Genomic DNA, 18,611 nt, shown 5'->3' on the forward strand with positions numbered 1-18,611 from the left:
CTTCCACGCTCTTCTTTTTTCTACTGAACACGTATATTTTATCTTATATACAGCTTTTACCTATAATCACTTGCTTCCTGTCCTTGTGGTTTCAAACAGTTGTTTTGTGGATGTAAACTGGATTTGACTCAAATTTCAGAATGCCAAGTGAGTGTAAGCGTCAGAGAAAGCATTATTTTCTACAAAAATAAACCCCTAAAGCACAAACTTGTTTTGCCTTTCCAGTGTTAAACTCATTTTCCCAATCCAGGCTCAGAAAGCAAAGGCATCCCGCTTGTGGGAGGAGCTTGCTTCTCCATTCTGGTGAGATCCAGGAACAGCTGTCTTCCTTCCAGCTCCGAAAGAGGTGAAAATGTGTTCGGCGGTGCAAAAATTGTCTTGAAGTTCGCGTGTGCATGTATGTGTGTTTGTGCGTGTGATTGGGAGGAGGGAGGGAGGTGTCAGCTCCGAGGGTCGCGGGGATCAGAAGTCAGAAAGGTGAGTGGTGTGTAGAATCTCCCTTCCAGAAGGGGCTGGAGAAGACATTGGATAGGATGGTCCAGGAGGGTCAATCACGCTGCATTTGTCTCCTAGACTGTGTGGTTGGGTCTGGAAAGTAAATCCAATGTGGAGAGCGAAAAGCCTTATCACCGCTTGCTTTAGACGGCTGGGGAATGTTTATTCCTCGCTCCATGGATGGGAAAAATCAGCGTCTGGCAGCCGCTGATTGGTGGAGAAAAAAATGGTGCTAGTGAGGTGGGAAGAGGATTTGCTGAGCGTCCTCCTGCCTCCCCAACCTGTAACTCTTCCTTAGTAGTCGCCTTATGCCCCGCGGGACCCTTTCGGGCTCGCTCTAGATTAAGAACTAACGAAAATCTTGAGGATGCTTGAACTAAGGAGACCCTCCACGTTATGTCTTACGACCATTTCTCCAGTTCGGCGACCCCAGGGAAACGTGTTCCCGGCGGTGCTGATGACAGCACCTTCCTAGCTGCCTGACTCCCCCAGCAGCTCCCCAAGAAGGCCCCGCCTTTGGTGGAGGATCCCTCGGGTCCCCGACTCCCCCAGATTGACTCTGACCAGGGAGTCCCCGTGAGAAAAAGCAGGGCTTGGGAAGGAGGGGGATGGGAAAGGAGAGAGACATCAGCCCAACCCTAGGCGCTCCCGATGGCCCCAGGAGTCCCCGCGACCCTGCACTTGAGGCGAAACGCAAACACTCCCCCTTGCTCTCCCCCTACCCCCACGGCCAGGCAGACGGCTGGAGCTGGTGGTGCAGCCTGCCCCCCGCCCTCACCCCCATCCAGGAACCGGAGCGAAGCGCACGCGGCGGGGAGAGCGGCGGGCGCCGGGAGGGGGGCGGGGAGAGGCGCTGACAAATCAGCTGTGGGGGCGGTGAGCGAGGCGACCGAGGGGGAAGAGGCGGAGGAGGACCGCGGCGACGAGCTGGGGGCCCAAGAGGGGGCGCGAGCAACCGAGCGCGGCCACGCGGGAGCGAGGTGTGTGCGGGGTCAGAGCCGACCCGGGGCCCAGCCCCGCCCTAGCGTCCTTCGTGCGGTCCCCGCCTTCCCTTCCAACCTTCTGTCTCTTTTTCTCGAGCCTTTCGTGCGGGGGACGGGGAGTGGCACTTCGACGACAGGTTAGCGGGCTCACCTCCCACGTCCCCAGCCTCGTGTCGCTGGGCTGGGCTGACAGCAGCCTCCTCTGGGGACCACCCTCTCCCGTGCCGCCTCCGCTTTTCCTGTGCGCTCCTTTTCCTCCCTCTTCCCGTTTAAATAATATTTGGGAATTGTTTAAGTTAAAAAATAATAAGAGGAGGGAGGAATCGGAGTTCTGGGAGAAGCAGAGGGACTCGGGTAAGTACCTGTGGATCTAAACGGGCGTCTTTGGAAACCCTGAGAACACCGGATGGGAGAGGAGTCGTCCTGGCGCTGGGAGGGGGTTGGCGCTGCAGGGGTGTGGGGGGGAGGGGTATCCGCTGTGTCGCGTCTCTTGGCGGTGGGCGGTGAGGACTTGTGCCTTTGGCGAGCTTGAGGAAAGTAAGTCGACCTGGCTTTCCTCCTGTTTCCAGTATTCCCTTTTCCCCAAAGGCTGAAAGGTCAGGCTGTTTCTCCTGGATGCACTTTTCCTTTGGGAAACGCGAGGATGCTCCAGGGAATGTGAACATCCAACTTTTATTTCTCTTACCTTAAATCCCTCTGGCAGCTTTCTGGTTTCCCTCCGTAAAGTAAAGTAAACAAGCTGCTTTTGGTAAATGATTCAGTGAACGTGCAGGGAGGGCAAGTCAACAGGTGGTGAGGGGTTAACAAGCGTGGGCGCAGAGTCCGCTAGGATTGCAGGTGAGAAGCCCCCTAGGTGACTGGCACTGGTTTGGACTTGGCCCAAGGGTGTGTATGACGCGCGCTCGGGGTAGACAGCGGAGGGCGGGGGTGGACGGACTGATGGATTAGAACCAGCACTCTGGGGCTCGCTGTTTGCCTGAGGTTCAACCACTCTTGGAGTGAGTAGGTTTCTTCCCATCCCCCTCCACAATCAACCTGTTAACTAGTCCTCTTCTGGGATCATGTTAAGGATGCCTCTGACTCTAAGCCTCCGGCTGCCTTTCTTTCCCTTTGGTCTTTCTTCTAGGCATGCTTCTAACTTACACTGTTACCCTTTGGGCCCCAGGAAGTTGAAAGAGGGGTCAATCGTTTCATGCAACTCCACTTCTGAAATGCAGTGAGAACAGCTCAGATGATTCATCCTAATCCATGTTTAGGCAGCCAGACTTTTACTAGCCATGATGGATGAGGGATGCTAAATTTTTAATGCCAAAGCTAAAAAAGCAATGTTTTAAATGAGGTATACTAGAAAGAATCTCATACTTTTGGGGGATTTCTACTGTTTTTTTCAGTTTGTTTGTTTGTTTGACCTTGGGTAGTTTTGATTTTGTTTTGCTTTCCCCAAAAGTTCTCATGCAACGTAATTTTATGTTCTCCAGTGTGGTGTAAAGGAATTTATTAACCATGGATGTATTCATGAAAGGACTTTCAAAGGCCAAGGAGGGAGTCGTGGCTGCTGCTGAGAAAACCAAACAGGGTGTGGCAGAAGCAGCAGGAAAGACAAAAGAGGGTGTTCTCTATGTAGGTAGGTAAACCCCAAAAGTCATTTTGATGTTTGTTTGTGACTGTTGGGTTGGGATAATCAATACTCTAAATGCTGGTAGTTCTCTCTTATTCATTTTTGCCTCATCACTTGTCAAAAGGATGGCCTGAGTCAGAGGTATGCGTAGGTAGGTGAATGTGAATATCTGAATTTGAGCTGAGAGTAAAAAATGGGGTTAATCTTTTGCTTTTCTAGATTATTTAATTTTGCGGTAATACATGAGGCTTGTTTGTTCCCTTTTTAATGAGCATTTCTGTGCCTGAGTATATTTCAGAGGACAGTTTTTAAAACTGTTAGACTTTTAAAAAATAATCAAGACTATTCTTAAGAATCAAAATCATTCATGGGGCTTTGATTTCTTTTTCATGAATAATATTTTCTAATTTTAATGCATTCTGATTTCAAAATAAGATTTTGATATGACCGTGTGACATGCAAAGAGAGATTTATTGTGATCTTAAATGGAAAGAACAGATTAGTCTCTGGTGGAGTTACTCCTTGTGATCATTGGTCACGGTGAACATGGAACATCAAGTACTCAAGGACTGCTTCTAATACATCAGAAACATTCCTATAGTCTGTCAAATGACACACATGCTAAAATAATGAAGAGATTGATGGTTATTACCCTACTTGTTTCTTGGAGCGTATGCCAAGACTCTAACTCTGTTTTCTGTATCTTGAGCTGTGTTGGATTGGGTGTTGTTTCACAATTCACTTCAAATTTTTTTGGAAGAAATAGACATGCACAAACATACATTTATCCAAAGGCGCGCGCACGCACATGCACACACACACACACACACACACCCACACACCCTACCCATTCTTCCTCCCCTCTTTCTCCTTTGAGCCCTTCCACATTCTCAGGTGGCAAATATAGCAGTAAGAGTCACAGGGTGAACAGTCAGGTGGAGGATGAGCATATTGAGTTTCATAGCAGACATACGTATTCTGCCTTTGTGAAGTAAAAGAAGGCTACAAGGTCTGGTCTCTTAAGCATAGATTAACTGGAGAAATGCTATACTTGGAATTATTTTTATAAATGTTTTTCGTCAAAGTTTACAATTGAGTTCTTTCTTTCTCATTCTTTATAGACTTTTTTATATTGAGTTAGTCTTCCCAGAAATCTTCATTTAAATTACTGTTTTTTTTCTTCTATCTTAAAACATATTTTCAGAAGATTATTGAAATAGTGTTGTAAGAGGAAAAAACATTGATGAGTTAATTTTGTTTTTTGTGAAGTATAAATTATATCTTTTTAGATGGAATTTGGTATACAGTCACATGCAGATGATCAGTCCCTTTCTATTTGTCCTCAGTTTTCCAAATTCTGCCAGTACAAGCTTGAAACTTTTCTTGGACTTCAGTTACTTTATAACTTTTCGCTGACATCATTTCATTGTCTGTCATGGTATTTAACACATTTCAGTATTTATTGCAGTTTTTAACATGTTATATAAACTATGTATCGATTATATTCTGAGGTCTAACTGAATGTTGAGCTCGTACACAGGATTTAAGATGAAAAATGATCATAAGAACAAAAGTATTATAGTGCAAGACTTGGCAAATGTGGTGGATAGCATGTATTTAAGCTGTAAGATATCTGCCTCAACTACTCAGCTCTGCTGTTGAAGCGTGAAAGCAACCATAACTATAACTAGTGTGGCTGTATTCCAATAAAACTTTACATACTGGGCAACACCTTCAGGTCCCCTCCCACTGTGGGAGCTTTTCTGTCCTCTCAATAAATCTTGCTTTCAGAAAACAAAAAACTACTTTACATACCAAAGCAGTCAGTGGCCTGGAATTGTCCCACAGTGAGTAGTTCGGTGACTACTGTTAATGTGGAAAGAACATGCGTTTAATGTCACACAAACCAAAGTTGTTTGTTTTTTTCCAAGAGACATCACTTACTATCCTTTAGGGTTTGGGGGAAGTTACTTAACATCTCTGAGCATCACTTCCCTCATTAGTAAAAATATGATTTAGAAAAATGTAACTGCCTTGCAGAATTTTTGTGAGAATGTCATAATAAAACAGAACATATGAGTAATTAGGCATACTTTCATATATAGGAGCTATGGTTATTATTACCAGATAAACATTCCAACAAAATAATCACTTTGCCTACATGTTCTGTTTATCTTTTAATTCTTCGTTACATAACTATTATTAGTTTGAAAAATTGAAAGTTACCAAAAACTTTTTATAATGTCACTTACTGCTGAATACGCTTGGTAGAAGCCTCATAATAAAAGTAATCTTATTCCTTTATAAGAATATACTTTTGGCAACTACTTTTTAACTAATTGAAGAACTACCATAATAATCAGTGTTATTTTTATGTTTGTCTCTCAGTTTGTGTTACCAGTGTACACAAAATTTCAATCAACATACCTCAGTTTAATAAATAAAAGTTTCCTCAAATGACTAAGAAATTCTAAGTTAGATTTAAGCTCAAAAGCAGAAACATGTAATTACCTTTATATAATGCCAAGTACTATAACAATAAATGCAGGAAAATGATAATCTTCAAAAGTCTTCCAACATTATTCTGCCTAATAACCAGCACTGATCATCCAGTGTGATTGGTAGCAAACTCTCCACACAATGTACTTTACCTTATTAAGTTCAAATAACATAACATGCACAACACCCATCATTAGTTCTGACCTTCGCTCTGCACCCTTGTGAGGCCCTGGGAGACAAGATAGCATGGGTGTGGGCCACCTCAGCTCAGGAAAGCCATCAGCTCTGGTGTCTCTTGCTAGTCACATAGCCATTTGGCACTTATTTTGTAGCCATAGCCTATCAATGACAGATTATTCATAGAACTAATCATCAGTTTCAGATTACTAGTAAGTAATTATGGCAGCAAAGAATAGATGGTTGGTTTGCTACATAATAGCCTCATGAAGACTCTCTTTTTTGGGGGGGTATATAAGTATTTTATTTGGGGTTACACCAACAAAAATAAACAAATAAACAAATATTTGTTTCAGTATACCTTTTACTACTTGTAAGTATCCCATAAAAGTCACCATTTTACTACCTGTAAGTATCCCATAACATCATGTTGAATATCTTAAATATACACAGTAGGATTTTTTAAAATGTTTCTTTTTAACATCCCATGATGTTATGGGATACTTACAGGTAGTAAAATGGTGACTTTTATGGGATACTTACAAGTAGTAAAAGGTATACTGAAACAAATATTTGTTTATTTGTTTATTTGGGGTTACACCAACAAAAATATACAATACATTGCATGAGATATTTATAAAAGTATAGTTATATTTTCTAATGATTTGGTTTAGTGGTATTCTTTCTTTTAAAAAATATTCTATTGCAACTTGGATGGATTTAGAGTTGATCATACTGAGTGATCTATCACAGAAACAAAGAACAGAATACCATATGTTTTTACTCATAGGCGGACCTTGAACAATTATCATAATACAATAAGAAAAGGATTGACAGTAGTGGAAAACTGCCAGGGGAGTAGTGGAAAACTGCCAGTGGAGGGGGACAAACCTCATCAACAAGGGTACCTGTATCATGAACATTTGTATACCTAACCCAGAATTTTATTCCACATTTTTAAAATTAAAAATTAAAAGAAACATTTTAAAAAATCCTACTGTGTATATTTAAGATATTCAACATGATGTTATGGGATACTTACAGGTAGTAAAATGGTGACTTTTATGGGATACTTACAAGTAGTAAAAGGTATACTGAAACAAATATTTGTATTCATCATCTCACAGTTACTTTTTTTTGTTTGTTTTGATGGTAAGGGCAGTTAAAATATATTCATTTAGCATGAATTCCAAATATAGTACAATTATATCACCTAAAGTCCTCATATTGTACATTATATCTCTGGACTTATTCATTCTTAATGTCTGCCACTTGGATCCTCTGACCTATATCTCCCCATTTCTTACCCATTCCTCCACCCCTGATAACTACTGTTTGGTTCTCTGTGTATATTTGAACTTAAAAAAAAAAATTCTACATATGAGTGAGATAGTGCAATGTTTTTCTTTCTATGTCTGGCTTATTTTCTATAATGTCCTCCCGCTTCCTCCATGTTGTGGTAAATGGCATGATCCTACTCTTTTTTAGGGATGTATAATATTTTATTTTATGTATTTGCCACAGTATTTTTATCCATTGTCCACTAAGCAACACTTAAGTTTTTTCCATATTTTGGTGACCATGAATAATGCAGAAATAAGCACGGGAGTGAATGTGTTTTTACAAGGTTGTACTGTAATTTCATTTCCTTTGGGTATAAGCCGAGAAGAGAGATTGCTGGCTCACACAATAGTTCTATTTTTAATTGACATGAAAAAAATTGTATACATTTATGGAGTACAAAATTCTATTTCCTTACATGTATAGAATGTGTAATGAATTAATCAAGGTAATTAGCATATCCATCACCTCAAACATTTATTATTCCTTTGTGCTGAGAAAATTAAAAATCTTGTCTTCTAGCATTCTGAACATTTGCAGTACGTTATTGTTAACTATATTTACCCTATGGTACTATAGAACAGGGGTCCCCACAACCCTGGACTGGTACAGGTCCATAGCCTGTTAGGAACCTGGGCCAGAGGTGAGTGGCAGGTGACTGGAGCTCTGCTTTCTGTCAGGTCAGCCACATTAGATTCTCATAGGATGGCAAACCCTATTGTGAACTGCGCATGCTGGGGGTCTAGGTTATGATTCCTTATGAGAACTGAATGTCTGATGATCTGATGATCTCCCCCTTCCTCCTCCCCCCGTTGCTACAGAACACTAGAATGTATTCCTCCTATCTGGCTGCAATCTCCCTTACTCCTCTCCCATCCCAGTCTCTAATAATCATAATTCTACTACCTACTTCTATTTCCTTTGTTTTTGATTCAGAATAAATTTCACATTAACCACAGGTCAAATTCTCAGGTACTACTGAGGCAGAGAGTAAAGATGACAGACCAATTGTTAGACATTTTTTTCTCCTAATAATTTTTAAAACAATATGGGGTGAAGGGAGAAGGGAGTGAAGAATAGTGATGAGAAATATTCTCTTTATTAAAAGCTGTTCTCACTATGAAGAGTTCCAGTATATACAAATTCCAGTTACTACAGTTAGTTAAATAACACCAGTCCCCTAACAATGCAATTCAAATTATTCCTACCACAGTACATAAACTGAGAGTAATTGCATAAAGTACAGCTCACTGCTAGCTATTTAGACCCCAAATTATTACATAAATAACAGAAACCTGTTATCATCAGTGACCAAATTATAGCACCTGTTTCAAAGTTTTTTGGTGATTGGTAGTTTCACATCTGTTACACAGTTCACACAGACAGCCACACGATTCTTGCATGGGTACCTTGTTGCCCAGTGGCAAACCTATGTGACGTTTCACATAAAAATGCATAGACAAAAGAGAAGATAGGCCAACAAACATGAACTTACAACAAAGAAATGGAGTAAAACATGCTAGAAGCAAAATTTGAATGAACATAAATTGACTTAAGGAAGAAATAGCCGACCCTGGGGATGTTGTCACTGCTGCAATTCAAGAGACTCAAGATATGCAGTCAAATAAACCTATTGAAAGTTAGCATATCAGCCGGATTCGGTGGCTCAGCCCGTAATCCCACGCTTTGGGAGGCCGAGGTGAGTGAATTGCCTGAGCCCATGGGTTTGAGACCCCCCTGGGCAACTTGGCAAGACCTCATCTCTACAATAAATCAAAAATTAGCCAGGCGTGGTAGTGCGCACCTGTAGTTCCAGCTATTTGCAAGGCTGAGGTGGAAGGATCGCCGGAGCCCAGCAGGTCGAGGCTGCGGTGGCCAGGAGGGACCACTGCACTCCAGTCTGGGCAACAGAGTGAAACTCCAACTCAAAAAAAAAAAAAAAAGAAAGTTAGCATATCGACATAAGTGGGAAAAGTGGTTGTGACAAACAGGGTGAAGGTGATGCTGAAAGAAACATCTCATGTTAAATGCACTATCAGTGATACATCATGACATTAAAATGCAAGGGGTAACATTTTGGAAACTGATCGAAACTTAAACGAATGTGACAATTCTGTAAAAACATGCCCACGCCATACAGGAAATTTTGCAATGAGAAGAAGGCAGGCACTGTCTACACTACTCTTGATAAGTTTTTTACCAAAAAAAATCTTTAATTTTTAATGTTTTTAATTACAGTATGCTAAATAAATATTAGTTTTAGTATTCATTTATAAATTACCAAGATAATTTTTAGTGTTTTTATTTTTTAATGTTTTGACAAAAAGTGTTATAGGTCATGGAACAGTCATAATTTTTACCATTGATCTATCATAAGTTTTTCATTGATTATTAAGATCACTTATCACAGTTTCAGCTCAGCTTGCACAATCATTTTACAATCCCGTGGTACCATACAAAGTGAGCATTGCCTATAAAATACACACACACACGTACACACACATACAACACTATATATAAAATACTATCCTGTATCCTATAATATTTTTAACAATTACACAATTTCATTTGTATGACATTTATAATTAGTAATTTGTCCTGTGCCTTAAGCTACAAAGGTTTTTACAAACAATATATGTGAAGAGTAGTAATAGTTATCACTTACTAAATATTGTGCTAAACACTGTTTTAAAAACTTTATGAATTATTTCCTCTGATCTTCATGTTGGCCCAGTGATGAATATTTGACTATTTTGTGGTGAAAATTTAAACCCAGGCATTCTGAATCCAGAGCCCACGTTTTGAACTACAAAGCTATAATTTATTTTATGTTTTATTTTTATTGGAGGTCCTTTACATATATGCAAATGGAGAGTTCTGAAATATATTTAAATTGTTTTATTAAATGTAGAAATTTTGCTCAACTGCTCTGTAAAATATGTTTAAATATGATGCATGCAAATTCCACTTAATGCCATATTTATATGTTTATAAAAATATTTAGTGAAGCCGGACTCAGTGGCTCAACCTGTAATCCCGTGCTTTGGGAGGCTGAGGTGAGTGGATTGCCTGAGCCCACGGGTTCGAGACCCGCCTGGGCAGCTTGGTGAGACCTCATCTCTACAATAAATCAAAAAAATTAACCGGGCGTGGTAGTGTGCACCTGTAGTTCCAGCTACTTGAAAGGCTGAGGCGGAAGGATCGCTGGAGCCCAGCAGGTCGAGGCTGCAGTGGCCGGGAGCGGCCACTGCACTCCAGTCTGGGTGACAGAGTGAGACTCCAACTCAACAACAACAATAACAAAAAAGAAATTAAAAACTCTAAATTTAAAAATATATATATTTAGTGAACATTTTCAATATGATCCTGTATATTTCTTTAGATCATCTTACTGATCATCATATTATTTAGATAATAAAAGTATACTTCTAAATTTTAAAAATATTTGGAAATAGAGAATACCTCAGATCAGTGTTTCTTAAAAGATGATCCATGAGTTTTCTGCATTATATCAGGAGGGTTATTGAAAATGCAAATATCTGTACTTTATATTTACTGGATATTTGGAACTCTCACTCAATGGTTAACACTTTTAACCAGCAATCTCACAAGTGATTATGCTACATTTGACAACTTTACGAACCAGTTTATTTGAGAGTTATTAATTAATCTTTTGTATTCATTTTACTAAAAAGAAAATCGAGGTCCTCTTACATTTTTTCTGTGTTTTAAAAAGTGTTTACAGTTATTTCTTTATATATTTAGTAAGAGATTTTAAACACTTAGTACATTTTTAAAAATTATAAAAACATGGAGTACGATTCAGGGTTAGGTATACAAACGTTTATTATGCAGGTACCCTTGTTAATGAGGTATGCCCCTCCCTCCCCCTAGCAGTTTTCCTCAACTGCCAATCCCACCCCCCCACCCAGACAGTTTTCCACTACTGCCAATCCCTTTCTTATGGTATTACCATTGTTCAAGTTCCGCTTATGAGTGAGAACATGTGGTACTCTGTTCTTTGTTTCTGTGATAGATCACTGAGTATGATCGACTCCAAATCCATCCAAGTTGCTGCAAAATCCATATGTTTGTCCTTCTTTATGACTGTGTAATATTCCATTGTGTATATGTACCACATTTTTTTATACAGTCCTGCTTCAATGGGCAACATGGTTGGTTCCAAACTGAAGATTGGCAACTATCTTAATGTCCACATATAGATTTAAGTCATTGTCAGTTTTAATGTCCTCATTTTCCCATGCTCTCCTGTATGTTGGTAGAACTATATTATTCACGTTATGGGATAGTTTTCAAATGAATCACTAATCTAGTATTACTTTCTCCAAAAAATTGTAGTTAAAAAATGAGTGTAAATTTCACTGAAAAATACAATATTAGAGAGGTTATGAATAAAATAGTTAACAAGTTCAGCTTTAATAATATAATAATTATTTGTATACAAATTTAATAATGGTCAAGGTTTGGGGAAAATTTTTATCTTGCATAGAGACCTAGTTTGAATATGCATATAACCTGTTATTACCTGTGTAGTATCAGGCAAATCATTTAATTCTGATTTTAATTGAAATAAAACGAGCATAATATACCTACATTAAACGAATGCTATGAAGATTAAATGAGATTAAAAATGCAAAAAGTGCCTTTTACATAATGGCTGTTCAACAAACATGAAAGCCTTCTTTCCCTTCCCTTCTGTTTGTATTTCATGGGTTAACAAATCTCTCTGTTATGCTGTACTTTTAAAACTTCTACAGTTCTGAATCCAAAATCATCTTCTCACCAAGCCCGAGTGTTACTTCACTTTTTTCCCCTATGTAAGTTGATAGGTGAAGTGGAAAGCAAGGGGATAAGAAGCCATTTTGTGCTGAAATCTTAATTGGAGAGAATCTCCTGTTAGCTCTGCTTTCTTCTATTTGTTGTGGTGTTTACTGGATTGCCTCCTTTTAGGTTATTTTATTTTATTATTATTATTTTTTTGAATTGGAGTCTTACTTTGTTGCCTGGGCTGGAGTGCAGTGGCACACTCACGGCCACCACAGTCTCAACCTGCTGGGCCCAGGCAATCCTTCCACCTCAGCCTTCCAAGTAGCTGGAATTACAGGCGCATACTATCATGCCTGGCTAATTTTTTGATTTATTGTAGAGATGATGTCTTGACAAGTTGCCCGAGCTAGTCTCGAACCCCTGGACTAAGGCAGTCCTCTCACCTTGGCCTCCCAAAGTGCTAGAATTAAAGCTATTTTATTTTATCTTGCCCTTTGAAGATATCATTCTTTATAAGCTTCTGAAGATTGACATTTTAAAATGAGTTGTATTTAAAATGAGCTATTCAGCAACATAAGGCTCGTTGGAGACTTATGTCTTAAATTTGTTTGTTTTTGTAGGCTCCAAAACCAAGGAGGGAGTGGTGCATGGTGTGACTACAGGTAAGCTCCATAAGGCTTATTCTCAAGGATGAAATTCAAATTATCTAGTGATCAGTGTGGCCCCAGTATTGAACATTCAGAATGTAATTGTAAATAATCATTATGCCCATATAGGAGCATTCTACGAGTGCTTCAGAATTGTTTAAATTTAACTCCCCGTAGGTAAATATTTATTATAAATAAACATGTTTAGTTCTCAAGACTGATGACTTTGAATTGACTATGTTTGATTGTAGTAGCTGGGAATTTGAGTATTTTAACCAGTAACTGGCAAACTACTGACATAATAAAATATAAAGATTGCCACTTTTTAAAGGATTAAAGTAAACATTTCTATAGATTATGATAGCATATTCTGACCCTAAACTATACTGATCATAGTTTAATGCTGTAGAGTACATTTTAGGAAACATACTTGAATGATCAATAAATTATTTATTGTATTTATATTTGTACTATTGTACAACTATTTATTGTACAATTGTTAGTGTATAATTTCTTTCTTTTTTTTTTTTTTTTTTTGAGTTGGAGTCTCACTTGGTCGCTCAGACTGGAGTGCAGTGGCCACTCCCGGCCACCACAGCCTCGCTTGCTGGGCTCCAGCGATCCTTCCGCCTCAGCCTTCCGAGTAGCCGGAATTACAGGCTTGCGCTACCACAACCGGCTGATTTTTTAATTTATTGTAGAGATGAGGTCTCGCTGCCCAGGCGGGTCTTGAACCCGCGGGCTCAGGCAGTCCACTCACCTCAGCCTCCCAAAGGCGCGGGATTACAGGCTGAGCCACCGAGCCCGGCTAATTTCTTATATTTTTAACTGTATTGTTAATTTGACCAAATTTTACCAAAAATTTGAATAAATCAATAAGACTTGTAGTAAAGAAATAGTGAAAACGATCAAAATAATGATGATCATCATCACATGATGAGGAAGATGAAGGGGATAGTGACAGAAATAGAAAAACTAAAGAAGAACCAATATTTAGCAAATTAATACTCCACAGACTTGTTACAATTGAGTTTCATGTTGTAAGTACTCCATACTTCCTGACAGGTGTGGGAGAACAAAATATTTAATTAGAAATAAAATTTGTATGACCAGAAAGCATTAAATGTAATAATACTTCATAAAAATATTTCATGTTCCTCTCACTAAATTATAGAATACAAGTAGGGAAAATGAAATGGGGATCTTAATACAGTCTTGTGGTTTACACTAAAAACACTGAAATCAGATCTTCCTGGTTCAACTTCCTGCTTACTCCTTACTAGCTGTTTGATTTTGTGCAAGATTCTTTAACTTCTATGTTATTTAGATTACTCATCTATTAAATAATTAGTGTACACAAAACACCTGGAAAACTGAGAGCAAATAATATGTGTTATGCAAGTGTTATTACTGCTTTATAGTGAACGTTCTTGAGCAACATTTTTAAAACTAGTGGAGAAAGGTATTTAAGTGCGTAATTTTGATTAAAAATGAGGGTATAAAAGTAAAACAGAATCCTTTAAAACTAATTTTGTAAGAAGCTAACTATGCAGCTATCCTAGGCTCTGTTACAACCAATAAATTAGGCAGAGAACTAGGTAAGTTGAATGAACTGTGGTCCCTTCTAGTGACCTTCTATAAATGTGGTATTGTTAAGCATGATTTTAATAAGAATTGGATAACAGACAGTTGGAGACTGCACTATCTGAAGGGGCCAACCTAGATTAATGGTATTCCATTTGATAGTTGAGGGAGAACCCATGTGGTTTAGAAAAAAGATAAGCACGTGGCAAGGTTTGAGACTGTGATAAAAATTAAAGACTCAACTACTACTGTCATCTAATGATCCAGCGGAGGATACGGAGACGGGCTGAAGGGTAACCTGTTGACAAGCTCAGAACTTTTTAATCTTCTCCAGTGTGCTGGGATGTGAACCCAAATTTGAATGTGTGTGTGTGTGTGTGTGTGTGTGTGTGTGTGTGTGTGTGTGTGTGTGTGTGTGCCGTGAGAGAGAGAGAGAGAGAGAGAGAGAGACCATGAGACAGAGACAGAGAAAGAGAAAAGGAGACAGAAAAAGAGACTAAGTTTATATTATATTAGCAACATCTTACAAAACATTTTCTGAGGGATAGTAGCCCACAACTTATGTGTCCATGATTTATAATATTAAAGACTTTGCATACCAGATCTTTTCTTTAAAATATTAAAGAATCGGAGATAGTTTACAGTAAATAAATTTGCATAGCATAGTTTAACTCCAGATTATTCATACATTTTGACTATTGTCAAACGCCAATAGTTACTACACTCCAATAAAACTAAGTCTCCCAGAAAACTATGGGAAGCTAGGTCCCCCAGAAAACTATGGGAAATGTTGCAAAGCAGTAAGGACATGATGATTTGGGTGTGGGCAATATTTACAGACATTGCATTGGTAAACCACTCTAGCAAATATCAAAGATGCTGTCACAACTAGTCTGACCATGATAGATGCATTCGGAGAAATCAGCTACAATAAGTATCATTCTTCTTCCGCATCAGAAAAGTGAATTAATTTGCTGAATAGGGTTATTTACTATAAAATTCCCAATTCCAATTATATGGAGAAATAAGATAATTACATCATTGGTTAAAGAGAAGGAGAATTGGTAGCTTATTATGCTTGGACTAAAATGTTTATTATGGGTACATATTAAGTGCTAACTAAATCTTATTTACTATTGTTATTGGTCTTAATTCAGGAAAGCAAGAAACTGTTATACTAATGGTACCTAACATTACATATGTGTGTGTGTGTGTGAGTGTGTGTGTGTGTGTGTGTGTGTGCGTGTGCGCATATGTGCATGTGTGTGTATATTATATATATGTATATACATATAAACAGTACCTAACATTATCTGCTAATGTTAAAATAGCAATTTCCCCGAGATTCATCCCATTAGCTGTTTTTGCAGAAATATTAAACTTCAATAAACTTGGACCGGGAATTTTTTATTTACCAGGTCCAAGAAAAATATATTCTTTTAGTTTGATAGTCTCAAGGTAGAATCTAGAAAACTTCACCTTAATCTAAGCTTTTTGATCTCAGGAAATTATTTTGGTTGTCAACTTAATGCATCACATTATAGGAATATATAAGAATGTATTTAATTGAATTTACTGAATGACATGTTTTTTGAAGGTGCTTTAAAACATAATGATATAAAATTGTTTATTCTTCATACAGGTATAATGTAAATAAATTCCTAACTTTGGAGATTTTCTGAAGGTTTTGGTTCTTATAAACAAAACTTTATTACATCTTAATAAACATAGCTCATTTGCAACATATTATGATTTAAATGTTCTTAGTAAATTGTTTTAAATTTATTTTCTTCAAATCTATCATTTATGTAACAATTCAAAGAGAAATCTTCTTAATTTTATAATTTTGTTTCATGTCAAAGTTTAGATTTACTGTATCTATTCTAAAAGTTAGTGCCACTTTTTTGGAATTTTATTTTTAACTTAGCTAAAATCAAATATAAATCAAATTATTGAAATTAGTGTACGCAATAAAGATAGACACTAAATTCCTTTTAGTGCATTGAAAATTTATTGAATATCTACTACAAAATAATATAAAGAAAAATCAAGCAGAATCCCTGATTTTAAGAACTCAGAATAGGGTGGTGGAGGTGCACAGACATACTGGTAAATGAAAAATTATGGTGCAATGTAAACAATTCAAAAGCAGAGATACATCTCAAATTTAATGGGATTGGAGGAGGTGGAACAAAGACACTTGGGGGGGGAGATGTTATAAGGCATTTGAGCTTGGTATTAACAAAGGAATTGTGTTTACTGAGTAAGTGAGAGTAGAATAAAAACTTCTGGCCAGGTAGAGCCCTATGTACCAAGATGCGAAAGATTGGCACATTGGGGAAAACATAGATAAGTTCAAAATATTATAGTGTCAGTTAACTAGAAGGAATAAGTTTGCATGTCTGATAGCACAGTAGGATGACTATAGTTAGCATTATAATTTATATTCCAAAATAGCTAGAATAGAAGATTGGAAATGTGCCCCAACAAAGAAATGATACATGTTAAAGGTGATGGATGTCTAAATACCCACACTTGATCACACAGTCTGTGCATGTGACATTACCCCATAAATATGTACACATATTATGTGTTAATAAAGATATTGTAGTGTCCATTGGTTGAGACTGTGATAAAAATTAAAGACTCAACTAATACTGTCATCTAATGATCCAGCGGAGGATATGGAGAAGGACTGAAGGGTAACCTGTTGACAAGCTCAGAACTTTTTAGTCTTCTCCAGTGTGCTGGGATGTGAACCCAAATTTGAGTGTGTGTGTGTGTACTCTCTGCTTCTGTATCAATACCTTACATTTACTTACCTTTATTTTTTAGATTCCACATGTTAGTGAGATCATGTGGTGTTTGTCTTTCTGTGTTTGGCTATTTTACTTTACATGAGAATTTTTTATATGAAATTTAATCTCTTTATAAATTTAATCCAAACTATGCCATCATCTCTAAATTTTTAACTTATTTTTTAAAGTCTACTGAATCACCATATCATATATTGTTTTAAGCCTCTTTATTTTCATGCTGTAAAGTATAGCTCCTTTGTTCCCATTAAAATTACTGAAAATCTATCTTATTATTAAGAATCCATTCTATTTCACTGCCTGAGGTGAAATGGATTAAAAAGAGCCAAGTTCCTTCATAACCATCTCTTATGCTATTATTCATTCAAATGTGATAATACCATCTGTGAGCACACAGATAAGTAGTATGTGTTGTGTTACTCAGAAGTGTGGTGAAAATGAATTGTAATGAATTGTCTGAGTGAGATCAAAGGATTGGCATAAAGTTGGAATAAAGAAAAAAAATGTCACATTGAATCTGTTTCAACTATAACTGCACCTGTAAGCATTGCTTTCTACAAAACTCTCCTAAGCTAAACCTGAATTGCTCATGGTTCTGTGTTCTTGATTTTTAAATTATAGCATCTTTTAATATCTACATGATTATGACAAAATATCACAGGTGTAATGAAGTTGACAGCGAAAGTGGAATTATTTTAACTCACTGTCATCTACCGTCCTTTAATTGGTTGTTGCTCTTGATTTATCCCAGTGGCTGAGAAGACCAAAGAGCAAGTGACAAACGTTGGAGGGGCGGTGGTGACGGGTGTGACAGCAGTAGCCCAGAAGACAGTGGAGGGAGCTGGGAGTATTGCTGCAGCCACTGGTTTTGGCAAAAAGGACCAGTTTGGCAAGGTATGGTTGTGTACGTCTTATATTATATTTAAAATCTTGTGAGTTCATGGTTTATTTTCATGTGAGGCGTGGGGGCAGGAACAAGGTGCTTACTGTGGGGGAAGGCTACCTGACACTCTCCTCTTTAAAAAAGTTCTTTCTTTATGAGTCTCGGTTTTTGAGGTATTAACCCAGATAAATGCCATGCAAATTTGTACAATAATCATGATTGTTTCAATTTCTGGAAGAAAGTTAATGAAATGAACGCTGTAGTCAAATGCCAAAAGGAATAGTGATATTTCTGAAGGAGTGAGTGCTTTTGTGTTAACCATAAATCTTGGAATTTCTTTTTGTTGGAAAAACTAATCTCTTTGTGCCTAATTTCTAAATTTTCAAAATGAAGATTTTTATACTTAATTTCTCTATAATGACATCATCTTTTATTAAATAGCATATTTGCATACCACATAACAGTTCATTGTCAAATACATATCAATAGAGATCATGGTTTTGGAGTGATTTTAAAATTTTCAGAAGAATTTTGCATTCGTTTTTTGACATTACAGGATGCTAATTAAAGAGGGAGGAAGGATGGAAATAAGTGGATAAGCACAACAACTTTTATTTCTGGGTCTTTGATAATCAGATGCTTAGTATAAGAACTGTGCCCATTCAGTCGTCCCAAAGTTATAATCAAATGGCTAGGATGAATGTCCTGAAAACTGAGAAAGAAGTTTTATTTGCCAGCATACCGCTCTGGGTTGTTTTTATCACATGTAAACCTTCACAG

At 37.7% G+C, this 18,611-nt stretch overlaps 1 protein-coding gene across 5 annotated transcripts; it reads left to right on the forward strand.

Moving 5' to 3' along the window:
* The first annotated feature begins 274 nt into the window (after nt 1-274).
* SNCA (synuclein alpha) lies at nt 275-18,236 on the forward strand. 5 transcript variants are annotated; one of them, XM_008071525.2, is made up of 4 exons: nt 275-346; nt 2,957-3,102; nt 12,522-12,563; nt 17,700-18,236. In XM_008071525.2, exons 2-4 carry the CDS (start codon nt 2,982-2,984, stop codon nt 17,882-17,884), a joined length of 348 nt encoding a protein of 115 aa, XP_008069716.2. In that variant the 5' UTR covers nt 275-346; nt 2,957-2,981; the 3' UTR covers nt 17,885-18,236. The 5 variants fall into 5 exon arrangements, with proteins under 5 accessions (XP_008069716.2, XP_021574961.1, XP_021574960.1 ...); XM_021719286.1 differs by lacking the exon at nt 275-346 and adding an exon at nt 1,397-1,475; XM_021719285.1 differs by lacking the exon at nt 275-346 and adding an exon at nt 1,434-1,832.
* The last annotated feature ends 375 nt before the right edge of the window (nt 18,237-18,611 follow it).

The sequence above is a fragment of the Carlito syrichta genome, unplaced genomic scaffold, assembly GCF_000164805.1.
Source record: "Carlito syrichta isolate Samal-C Ts95f unplaced genomic scaffold, Tarsius_syrichta-2.0.1 Scaffold314358, whole genome shotgun sequence".
Classification (NCBI taxonomy): Eukaryota; Metazoa; Chordata; class Mammalia; order Primates; family Tarsiidae; genus Carlito; species Carlito syrichta.

Excerpts from the sequence above, each read along its gene's own strand:
- SNCA (XM_008071525.2), top strand. The coding sequence starts at position 2,982 with ATGGATGTATTCATGAAAGGACTTTCAAAGGCCAAGGAGGGAGTCGTG. Across the intron at positions 3,103-12,521 it reads AGAGGGTGTTCTCTATGTAG|GCTCCAAAACCAAGGAGGGA; the intron begins GTAGGTAAACCC and ends TTGTTTTTGTAG. Across the intron at positions 12,564-17,699 it reads GGTGCATGGTGTGACTACAG|TGGCTGAGAAGACCAAAGAG; the intron begins GTAAGCTCCATA and ends GATTTATCCCAG.